Raw genomic sequence first — 12,593 nt, 5'->3', positions numbered from 1 at the left:
AATCACACTGCTCAAATAAATTTGTTAGTCTTTAAGGTGCCACAGGACTCTTGTTGTTTTGCTAAAAACATACTAACATGGCTACCTGTCTGGAACTCATCAACATGCAAGATTTATTATAAATATTTTTGGATGTTTTTCTACATTTTCAAATATATTGACTTCAGTTACAACACAGAATATTAAGTGTACAATGTTCACTTATATTATTTTAATTTTTGCACTGTGAAAAAGATAAACTAAAGATAGTGCAATCTACAGGTCAAAGCATGAAGGGGCTTGGGAATGTTTAGCGTATCTGGCACGTAAATACCTTGCAGTGCCATCTACAACAGTGCCATGCGAACGCCTGTTGTCACTTTCAGGTGACGTAAATAAGAAGTGGGCAGCATTATCTCCCATAAATGTAAACAAACTTGTTTGTCTCAGTGATTGGCAAAACAAGAAGTAGGGCTGAATGGACTCGTAGGCACTAAAGTTTTACATATTTTTATTTTTGACTGCAGTTATAGAACAAAAAAAATTCTACATTTGTAAGTTGTACTTTCATGTTACAGAGATTGCACTACACTACACGTATGAGGTGAATTGAAAAATGCTATTTGTTTCTTTTTTACAGTGCAAATATTTGTATTAAAATAATATAAAATGAGCACTGTACACTTTGTATTCTGTCATAATTGAAATCAATATATTTGAAAATGTAGAAAAACATCCAAAAATATTTATAATACGTTTAAATTGATATTCTATTAAAAACTGCAATTAATCATGACTATTTTTAATTGAGTTAACTCAAGTGATTAACTCAAAACAAATTAACTGCGATTAATTGACAGCCCTAATTATAATCAAGTGAGGAGTTTGGAGGCTGAGTGCTAAATTTTCACCATTATGTTCCTGGCTAATTTCATATAAGGAGCTATCATACAAATGTTTGCATATCCTATAATGAAATGAATCCACATGGTATAGACACGGATGCCTCCTATAGTTGGCCTAGAATCCTGGTCTTTTAACTCCAAAACTCAGGCCTCTATCTTGTGAGCCAAAGAAGAGTTTCCCCCATTACAAATGGAACCCATGCCCTCCCTCTGGAACAGCCACAAGAGGGTTTTTTCATCAGAAAATGCTGACTTGTCCAAGCTGAAATGTTTCATGGAAACATTTAGATTTCTGTGAACTTCTGCCACAGGCAGACAGAGGCTGCATGGCAGGAAGTCTGGAAGCCCTGAGACCCCTAGCAGGAGGTTCCAGCTGTGACTCCAAGAGTTGCTGGGAGCCTGGCGTCCTTGACTCTGAAACATTCAGCCTGGTGGGGCTGCCTCAGAGCTGCAGACTCTGGAAGCCTTCAAGATTCCACAGCAGGCAGGCTCAAGACGGGGCTCTCAAGGCTAACACATTTCAGGCTGTGAAGACAGGAGCTCGGCAACCCGGGAAGCTGTGGGGGCACAGCTGGACCTGGGGCTCCCAGGGTTTCTAGGCTCCCCGCTGTATAGCGGGGAATTCACCTAACTCAGGGGATGCCTTGGTCTGTTCCCTGAGGAGTTGGTGGCAATGTACAGAGTCTCTGAGAGTCAGGACAGCTGTCTGCTCTGTTTTGTTTAGCAAAAATCAAATGAAAATGCTTTGATTTTTCTGAAAAGAAATATTTTTGGAATTTCCTGTCCTCAGGGAATTATGAAATTCTGAGTTTTCATTCCGATTTTGAAAATTTTTGAAATGTCAGAATATCCTGCGGAATGGAAATCACAAGTTTCAACCTGCTCTATACACTATATACTTGTCCAATTAGACAAACTTCATCCCTTTTACCTGGGATTCACATGAGTTCAAATCGTATTGTTCATCTGGAAAAAATACATGTGCTGCAGACGACCATCACAATTACAAAATAAATCACGCTCACATCTACGAAGCTGGGAGTAGGATGCTGATTCTAGACCGAGGGATGCTTCGTTTCCAAAACACTACCGAGCACTTGAGCTAAAGGAAATCTCCTTTAGCTGCAATAGGAGTGGTTGGTAGCAGGGGATGCTGCAGAGATGGCACTCACAGTCCTTAGGCAAAGGGTGAGGGGAAAAGGAAGAAAAGCCTTACATTGCACCTCTAACCAATTAACAAGTGCCAGCCAATCTGCAGTATTTGGAAGAATGAGGCCTCAAGAGCAGGTAGAGGAAAATGGAGGAGTTTGTGTGTGTGTTGTGGGCGGGGTGATAGTTATGTGACAGCCCTACAGAGAGGAAAAAAACCCAAACCAATTTATAAGGCCAGAACATACAGAGAAGATGGGGAAATGGTGTTAATTTTAAACGACAGGATGAGGTTTGAGGCAGCTGATTAGGAAAATAACTTCTAGAAAAGAATAGGAGCATCTGAGAATTACTGAAGAGGCAACAGGAATCTCACTGGAGGTTAGTACCGAATCTCTTATCAAAGCTGTGAAAAGGGAAAGCAAATAATATAATCTACAGAAGCCACAGAAAACATTAAAATCTATGGTACGAAGAAGACAAACAAGCCGGTTCAAAACTTATATTAACAGGAACCTGAAAGCGACAGAGGAGAAAGCAGGCCTAAACATGCTGAGCATTGCTCATAGATTTCTGTGTCTGCAACATGATACACACTCACTGGGATGCCTATATCACTACCTAGGATTAAAACAAGCTGTTAGAGGTTTTTCCCTGTTCACTCATACGCTGCTGAGAGAAAATTCCTGAGATACAGAATATAGAATCATAAAATGTTTGTGAGGCAAAAGACCTAGATCTTTGATTCCTGCCATAGATAGCACAGTGATAGGGGCATTAGAAATATCTTAAATACAAACATCAGTTATGTTTTCACAGGTTAAAGTCAAATAGCCTGGGCACAGAATACTCTGAGCCTGCTCAAAGTTACTTCAGTGCAAATTACAGTGAAGTCAATAGAATTATACCAATGTACAACCAGTGCACATGTGAACAGAGTTGGGTCCTTTATAAGCCGCCTGCAGTTGGTGATAACCAGTGGAATCATAGCTGCTTTTTTATTGATTTTTTTTTACAGTAATTTCCTCTGGCCAGATACTGCTCCCATTGCTTGCAAAGAAAGGTTCTCATACAAAAAGGCCCAATCTTGCTGCTGTTGGAGTCAATGGGAGTTTCCTGTTGGCCTCAGTGGAAGCAAGATTTAGTCCACAGTTTTATATATATGCCTCAATCTGTTTTGTTACAGATCAGTTAAAAATGTAGCATATTCCTTTTCACTTCTCTCTTGCTTCCTCCTTATATTTTGCTGGAGTTTCCTCTTCCCATTCTCTGGTATTGGAAGCTAATGAGACAATACTAGTCCCAATCTTAAACAGTCCTTTCAGAAAATTCCCTAGGGTGCCAGATATTTGGCTCATGTTTTTTCTGTATCAGATTTGTTACTCTGTTACATTTATCTGCAAATATTTTGTTGCTCTCTGGACAGTTTGGTAAGTGAGATATTTCATAACCTGACCCCTACCAACATGAAACTCACCAGCAAATAAAATGCCTTTGAGCTGTTAGGATCAAGTGACCATGGTCTGATTAATATTTAAATCACTAGCTAAAATCTTCTGCAGTGATTCACAAACTCTGATCCGTGGTGTGCTTGGTGCTGGCTAGTTGCACGGTGCTGGCTCTCTCCTCATTTCCAGATGCTAAGTCACATTAAAAAAAGCTAACAATCCATTAATTGTTTTCTTAGTGTTACTTTTCCATGTAGTTGTTGTCACAAAGTTTTAGGTTTTGGGGGTTTTTTGGGTCATCAAAAAAAAAAAAAAAAAAAAAGGTGATCTGTGCAATTCTGAATGGGGTGTGGATGGGTGACAAGACAGTCTCTTAATCATTAGGATGTGCTCCACATTATGGAACTGTGTATATCATGTGTGTATGTATGTATGTATGTGTATATCAGCTGTTTTGAGAGTGGTCCTTCACTTTTTGTTCAGCCCCAATAGTAAATTAAGGATGGGGTTTTTCAAAGGGGCCCTTGCGTAGTTAGGTGCCCAATCCACTTTGATTTTTCTACCCCTCATTAATCTCTACAATGCCAATAGTCTTTCAGATTTACCTTAGTTAGCCAAAGGCTGAAGTGCTAACTCTGTTTTTGCTCATACTTAGACTCGCTGACATCAAATAAGCAGAGTGAATAAGAACTTCAGGATCTGGCCTGCTTATAGGAAAGCTAAAGTTAGGCAAACCCTCCACTGTTGCTATCAGAGTTCTCCTTTCTTGTCATTTGCTGTTTTGTTCTCTGCTTTTCTTATTCTGGAGATTGTAGAATACCTTGATTAGTCTTGCTAACCCTACTCTGATTGATTTAGTGAATTTTTCTGGAGTTAATGGTATCTGTTCCATGACATATAAATACAACACTTACATACTTTTAATTTTGTCTTGCCAAATCAAGCCCATATTTTGAATTCATTACCATCCCCAGGAGTTAGTAATTTTTCTGCACTACCTACAAAACCTGCTGTGTTGTAATTTTCTTGTCACACAAACATCCATATCAAACTAATTCCAATCACATTCTAATTTTATTTATAATACGCCTAAGTCCTCACATGTAGGGAAAGGCATATACTAATTTCATGTTCTTTTCAACTTTATGCATCCGTTTTTAGATTTTTCATTTTTTGTTTGTTTGTGATTTCTCTACTTACTTCGATTATTTAAGCAAAAACAAATTTGTTGTAGAAAAAAAAAGTTGGCAGGAAAAAAATCGCTTTAAAACAGCCTGTAAAAAGTTATGATGTTTTTATATAAAGCTAACAAGTATACAGTGGGGGAGAAGGGAGGGAATTTATATCTTGTGATTAGTTACAGAATACATTTTCTCTCTCCTGCTTACATGCTCTTTCACTGTTGCCTATTCACATTTTTTTACATAGATACAAACCTACCAAATGCTTTAGTTTGGCTTTACCTAGCCATCTGAGGATATGTCTGCACTGCAACTGGGAGATGTAATTCCCAGCGTGGCTAGACATACACACACTAGCTCTGCTTTAGCTAGCCTGCTTAAAAAATAGCAGCATAGCTGTGGTGGCACAGGCAGTGACATGGGGTAGCTGCCAAGTACAACCCCACCAAAGATCTTCGGTATATACTCTGGTGGCTAGCCAGGAAAAACTCTTAGCTTTTAACTTAGAGATGGATAAAATCTTGGTCAATCTTAGTAATCAATTAGAGTAAAACCTCCACTATAACTAAGGGAAGTAAAAGTTCAGTAACACATAATTCAGGTTTGGGCTACCCTGTTCATTGCACAGATTGCAGATTCATAATGCACCACCACTTTCCTTGTGGTGCAAACAGCTTGTGGGCCTCAGAGCCTGAGGCCAGAGAGGCTAAAGTGGAAGATCAGAGCAAGATGGAATTATTTGTAGATATGGCATGTATGGGCATGGTAGAGCAAGCTCAACTCAGAACTGGCTTCACTGATCCCCCAGCTGTGGAAATTGGTGTCATGATAAGCAGGAAAGAGGCAGGGACAGGTAGAATAAACTTGCCTAGACAGGATGCACCTTCTGATAGGGTAGGTAAAGGCAAATGAGCCTTAATTCAGTGCCTAATGAATTAGTTGGGACAAAATTAAATTACAAAACACTCAAGTTTAAAACGTCCCAAATTCTTGGCTTTGTTGCACCTCTCCAGTGACACAAAGCAGTTTTAAAGCCAGCTTAGGTGGCCAGATGAGGCTTTCCTTTTTGCAGGGAATTTTCTAGTGATGTTGCTGGATCTTTGCCAACCCTTACCTCATGCTTCCCCAGAAGAGAGTGTGGCTGAGGAAAAAGGGACATGGCCAGAGCATCGTGTTCTGGCAATCCTTGGCTGATAGAATGACCCCATGGGGTCCATTGAAACTGATGCAACTTGGGGAACCTGTTATGCTCTTCAGGAAAAGACTGGCAGCCTAAGGGTGGGTGGAGCATTAAGGTAGCTTACAGGCACTTTAGTGGTGCCCTCCATACTAAGTTGAGCTGGGTGCCAGTTGGCTATTTCTGAAGGTGTGACCCAGTGTGATTAAGACAAACTCACACAGCTTTTTAAGGAGAATTGTGCCCCTCCAATCTATTATAATTCTTTGGGCACATCAGCAAAATAGTGGCTAAAGGAGACTTGGTAGATTTAACTGTTTTGACGTTAAATGAGCCTTTGACAAATTCCTCACAAGGGACTGCTAAGGAAAGTAGCCCGGAGTGACAGATAAAATTCTGTCATGGATCAGAAATTGGTAGAGAGAGAGAAAGGAAATGGACTGAGCCATGATATTCGTGTAGCCAGGTATGTAGTTTAAGTGGCCTCACATTCAGAAATACAGAGTTTATGTGGTGCCAGGAGTCCTTCCTGACACCACAATATATTTATTATTAATATAGAACAAAAGCAACTTCAGGAAACATCCCAATAATAACTGAATATAGAAGGTTTAATAGACAGTTTGATTTCAGGTTTTTATTATTTAGATAAGACCATTAATGCACACAGTTATTTATTGATGTAGAAATAAACAAAAGACACATGGAAGTGAAGTTCCTGCTCTGAAGAATTTACTATCTAAAATCAGTCTAGCAACTGTGCTGTCTTTAAGACTATTTCTACTTCTTTTCAGTGGTCAGCCCATTCCCAGGGTGGAGTACACAGCCGAAGAAATTAAAACGTGGGGGACAGTATTCAGGGAACTCACTAAACTGTATCCCACTCATGCTTGTCGTGAATATTTAAAAAACTTCCCTTTGCTGACCAAGTACTGTGGATATAGAGAGGATAATGTACCTCAACTGGAAGATGTTTCTATTTTTCTTAAAGGTAAGGTTCATGTTTGGTATTTGAATAGCCATGATGTCATGGAAAAATGTTGTCTTCTCTTAGGACCTGATCCAAAATCCATGGAATGGAAAAACTCCCATTGACGTCAATGGATTTTGGATCAGGCCATTAGTCAATACACACTCTCTCATTGTAATGTTTTCCACAGGAGAGAAATTGTTGCAGTGAATGATAGTTGTTTTAATAGGAATGTATGAAGTTCAGAGAGGTAGCTTGGTAGCACACCTAAATGAGCCTGAACACCACATATCATATGAAGTTATACTTGAGTTGGAGAAAGGTCTTGTGGTGTGATGAGGGAGCCGAGCACAGAGAACTATGCTGTTGTAATGAACACACTGAAGGAACACTGCTTCTCCTATAGCTCCTCCTAGTGGGGAGGAAGAAAAAAATGTTGAGACAGTAGAGTTTAAAGATGGCTTCAGGCACAGCAGAACTTTGTTATGCCTCTCTCAAGCATGAGGCCTGCCTGAACCTGAAAAGACCATGTGAAGAATGAGAGGCCCTCAAAATAACGTGTGTATGTATCGCACTTGAACGCAAGGGAGCTGTGAGTAAACTCTGTTGAAGGAAATTAATAAATGGAGGAATATGTAAACCAACTACCTAGCTGTGGGTTTTTTATTTGGAGTATTGCTCATGGCTCCTTATTCATTACATTGTCTGTATCTATGCCAAGGGTTACAGATGGTGGGGAATGCACTTGTCCAGATTTGTTTGAATATTCTCAAATGAACTTTGCAGGATTCTAGTACAACTTTGACATTCCGGATTTGGAGCAACAGACTCATTTTATATACACTTACCAAGGCCCCTGTGCTTCAATGAGCTCCATGTGAACATAACTCAACAGGGCTCCACACAGGTGCAGTGGGGGGTTCTCCCTTGGGGAGTTTCTTTGAAGGATCAAGGCCTAAATGATTATTTGCTTTTGAAAAAGCCCTTCTTCCCTGTCTCTGATGAAATCATACCTTGTATGAAAGGAGAAGAGGCAGATGTTGAGCCCTGTAGTGGCTTACCCTCACGGTTCAGAGCAACCTGTCAGTTCAAATTCTTTCTATGTCCATTCTCTTCAAAGATCTTTTGAGAACCTCACAGGCAGGAACATTTTGCAGTCTCTTGCAACAATCCTGGGAGCTCAAGTGTATAATATTCTACAAATGTTTATTTAAAAAAAAAAATCTTGTATACTATAAGTGCCAAAGAAAAATAAAGTAAGGAAGAGTGCTGTCTTAAATTTATACAGAAGATTTTTAACTTAAAATAAATACCCCTTGATCTGAAAGAATAACCTTCCTCACTCCCTTCCTCCTTGCTATATGCTTACCTCTTGCTTGTGGTCACCAACATTCAGCAACTGTTGGTTCATCACTCTACGAGTTTGGGCATATCTTTCTAAGTCACTCATATATTGTTCTCTTGGTCTGGAGGAAATGGTGCTGAAGCATTGTGATTCTTTTTTTTCCTAATAAGAAGCTAAAACAGCAACATAGTTTCCGAAATACACTTTCAGACCAGTAACAGGAATCATAATTTTTGTGGAAGCTGAACTTGGAATATTTTCCTGTAAACATCTTGGAAATAGCCACTAATGAGTAGAGAGGGAACTTGGGGAAGAACTGGCCTGTTTAAAGTCACTGTGAGTTTGAAATAACTCTCCCGTAGGACTAATCTGACTAAGGAATAGATTATTAAATGTAAAAAGGAGCATCTGATATATGAATGTCACTATATGTTTGTTTTAAAAATTTATAAGATAGTTCTTTAAATGTATGATTATTTGTTATATATAGCTTAGTTTTAGTAAAGGTAATTTGCATCATAGTTCACAGAATTCAGCTTCTGTATTGAAAACTTCTATATTGTTCTTGTTTGGTCCCATACATAAAATTCTTGATATTATTACTCACTATAACCTTGACTTCTTTTCTGTAAAAGTTCTGAAGCAAGCCATGAATTACTTCGAGCTGCTTTTATTAAGAGTATTTTAGCAGTGCAAGGTGGGTGCAAATAGTATAGCATTTTTGGCCAAGGTTTTCAGTGCCTTGTTTCTGATAGAATAAATAACTACAAATCCTTGCTTGCTCTCTGATGTTGATTTATCCAATCTGGTCTTTTCACTATCTCCTCCACTTTAGAAAGGTCTGGCTTCACAGTGAGACCAGTTGCTGGATATCTGTCTCCTCGAGATTTTTTAGCAGGATTAGCCTATAGAGTTTTTCACTGCACTCAATATGTACGGCATGGCTCTGATCCTCTGTACACGCCAGAACCGTAAGTACTCCTTGTCCTATTTGTATGTTATTAAAATCAAGTATAACTAAAACTTAAAAATTTTAAAAAATATGTTGATTTGGTCCTTTCAAGAATCCACTTCTTTTTCCAGACTCTTTTCTCTAGTGGAGTCAGTGGCAGAACTCTCATGGATGTCAGTGGGCCAGAATTTCACCCAAAGTTTGTTTTTTTATTTGGACTTTGTGCCAGGTCTGAGGATCTGACATATGCCATTTGTAGGGCAGGTTGAATTTTTTCCCCTGTCAAAACTGTTTTTGATGGAAAATTGGATTTTCAACTAAATAACATTTTTTTGTCAAAGCAGCTGCAGAAAATTTCAGGTTTTTTTGGTCAAAAAACCAAATGCATGAAAACCAATTTTTTTTCATGTTTTTGGCCAAAAATGCAATATTTTAATGTGGATATGCCACCATGTTGTCTCATCGGAGTTGTAGTTTGGTTATCTCATGTCCTCATTCTATTCTATGGGCTGGGATGCCCAGCCTGACTCCATTTCCAATACACCTCAGGCATGGGACTCCATGATGCATTGCTTCCCCTCACCAAGAGAGGAGATTGTGGCGCAATATGGGAGATGTCATCTGGACCACAGAGGAGAACTGGAGGGTGAAGAACTCAAACGATAACTCCCATGAGGCATTGCATCCACATTTTCAAATTGAAATGTTTGTTTTTTGGATGAAATATATGGGGGGTTCACTAAAAAATCGAAATAGCCTTTAAAAAATTTCCAACTAGCTCTAATTTTTTTTTATATTGAATGTTTCATGCTCTATACAAGTAAATAACAGAAGAGTAATAGCAAGGGACAATGTTGATTTCATAAGCCATAAGGGTCATATTTGAGCAATTTACCAGTTATCAGATATCTAGCATGAAATGATAGCTTTTCTTTATTCAGCATGTACCATTTTGGTGTGTATATGTGTGCATGCGTGTGCGTGTGTGTATTTGGTATATTTTATTTTTGTATAATATCTGGCCATAATCCTGCAAACACTTAAGCCCATGCATAATTTTGCTCACAAGAGCAGGCCCACTGAAGCTATGGGAAAACATCTTAGGGTATAAATTCAATAACCTACCTGCATATTTTTTATTTTACAGTTAAAAGCTGTACCTAAAAAAACTTAATGTACTATCATGGTGGGAGTCACCAGTTGGCACTGTTACACATCATGCTAGAAGTTCTCTTTCTTAGGGTGAGAGCTTTGTACAGTACTCGAAGAAATGCTGTATTGCTAGTTTTGTAATGCAATATGTTTTTGGGGAAGCTTTGGCAAGCGTCAAAGGAATTTGCTCTCTACCTAATCTTTCTAACAAGAGTCAGTTCTTGAGGCAGAGTTGCTGCAAAGAAACTGAGTTTTGCCTGAGATTCCTGGAAAAGGGGATTGATTGCATTCTGTTTGACCACGTCTGCTCAAAACTTGGTGCCTATAGAACATGTTTACACTGCCACACAGTTTGAACTATGGGGGACTTGAATAGCAGTGCGCACAAAAGTGCACTGCTATAACTCCCCCTTGTATATGCTGTGGATGTGAACTAAAAGGTTCCTACTCTGCATTAATGTAGTCCTGTTCGAAAAAGACCACGTTAATGTGAACTAGGGAACCTTTTAGTTTGCACCTGCAGCATGCACACCGGGGGAGTTACAGTGCAACACTTTGGTGCACACTGTTATTCACATCCCCCACAGTCTGAACTGCAAGGTAGTGTAGACAAGCCCACAGTATAAATAAACAAACTGCACTAAGAACATACTAGATTCTGCTACACTGATCTCTCCTGTGGGAAGCCAACCTGCCAAGCCACAACATCTGTTAACACTCAGCAGAGGAGTGATGATATTTATGATCTAAAATAAATTGTAGTATACTCTTATCCAATGCAAGGAAATTTATAAGTGTAATCCCAGTAAGTGCAAAGGCCCTGATCCAGCAAATGCTTTACACATGTATGTAACTTTGCTCACATGCGTTCTCCCTTTGGCTACTATGTTTATGGTATCAATGCTTAGTTTGATGCAGTCTTAGAACTGTGCAGTATCTCTTTGGAATTAGGTCATAATATGTAATAACTGAAAATTTTATGATAAACTGTCCATTCATGGTGTCCTAAGAATCACTGTAGTAACTCTAGTGAAATAAAAATTATTATTTTTGTATCCATTCGGGGCAGAATTTAAAGGGAAATCCTGGTTATTGCCTTGATGGCTCCAAGCATTACAACTATATAAATTATATATGTATTAGTATTTGAAACACAGATAAGAAGCTAATTATAAAAACAACTTTATTCTTTTTGTGTAGATCTATTTGCTCTAAAATCATATAAAAGAAATAATTTAAGTCTGCTAACTTCAGAGAAATGGATAGCAAAATATGGTAAATACCTTGTTAACGTTGTCTGATTTTCATAAGATTTTGCATACAACATACTCTCAAAAACAGAGGATGAAATTCTGGCTCCATTAAAGTCAACGACAAAACTCCTATTGACTCTAATGGGGAGAGGATTTTCGCCCTTAATATTTGCCCTTTTTCAGTAACTGCAGTGCCCTGCTCTCTCTTATTTGGTATATGTGTAAGCTGGGGAATGGTCCCATTATTGTGGAAAACTTTCCTGGCTTATATACTAGTCTGGTGGAATTGGTTAGCAAAAGGATCTGAGTCCTCGCTGCTACTCCCTTTACCCAGTGGCCTGCCTGACCTCAAGGGCTCCCCTCCCACTCTCTGGTGTGACAGACCCCTCGTAACACTAACAAGGATGGGCCCAGGATTCTTGGGGGACTCGACCCCCAACCTTGTTGTGGCACTTAGGGACGGGGCTAGGGTGTCCCCAATCCAGGGTATCCTCTCTGCACTGGGCGCTTCCCTGGCCCCCTGATCATTGCATATAGTTCAAAGTAAATACAATTTATTAAACAGCAACCAATTAAAAATAAGAAAAAAATGAGAAAGGTTAAAGGAAAACACCTAATGCCACCCCTTCAGCATGGGGATATCATACACAGGGAAGTTCACGGTCAGTTTCTCACATGGTGCAGTCCTCCTGCCCGGGCCCTAGCTGCACCGCAGGGATGCAACAGGTTGGGCACTTGCTCTGGCAGTGGCCACACGCTCTAGGTGGCATGGCCCTTTTTCACGATCCCGCTCCAAGTCTGGCCTGCAAGGCCTCTTGGCTGGTGGCATCTCCCTGCGGGCGGCCTCTGCCCAGGGTTCCACTCACTCTCCCTAGCTGCTCATCACACACGGCTCCAGCCCCAGCTCCAGCTCTAGCTCCACTCTACTTCAGCGTGGCCGCTGCTGTGCTTCCAACTCAGCTCCCTGGGCTGCCCCTCTGGCTGTTGTGGCTCTGGGTGCGGCTCTCCTTAGCTCGCCCTGCTCTGCCCAGGCAGCCCCAGCTCACATGGAGGATGGGACCCTCCGACCTCCTGGCTCCCTC

At 40.0% G+C, this 12,593-nt stretch overlaps 1 protein-coding gene across 4 annotated transcripts in view; it reads left to right on the top strand.

Annotated features, from left to right (window-relative positions):
* Positions 1-12,593, top strand: part of TPH2 (tryptophan hydroxylase 2) — a 62,007-nt gene that overhangs the window by 13,856 nt on the left and 35,558 nt on the right. For all 4 annotated transcript variants that reach the window (XM_067563926.1, XM_067563929.1, XM_067563927.1 and 1 more), the window contains 2 exons: positions 6,634-6,830; positions 8,990-9,125. In XM_067563926.1, the coding sequence (XP_067420027.1) occupies positions 6,634-6,830; positions 8,990-9,125 (333 nt within the window). The remainder of the gene's footprint in view (positions 1-6,633; positions 6,831-8,989; positions 9,126-12,593) is intronic.

The sequence above is a fragment of the Emydura macquarii genome, unplaced genomic scaffold (assembly GCF_026122565.2).
Source record: "Emydura macquarii macquarii isolate MOO-44397 ecotype Brisbane River unplaced genomic scaffold, CSIRO-AGI_Emac_v2 contig_2636, whole genome shotgun sequence".
Classification (NCBI taxonomy): Eukaryota; Metazoa; Chordata; order Testudines; family Chelidae; genus Emydura; species Emydura macquarii.
This window is presented reverse-complemented; position numbering and strand designations above follow the sequence as displayed.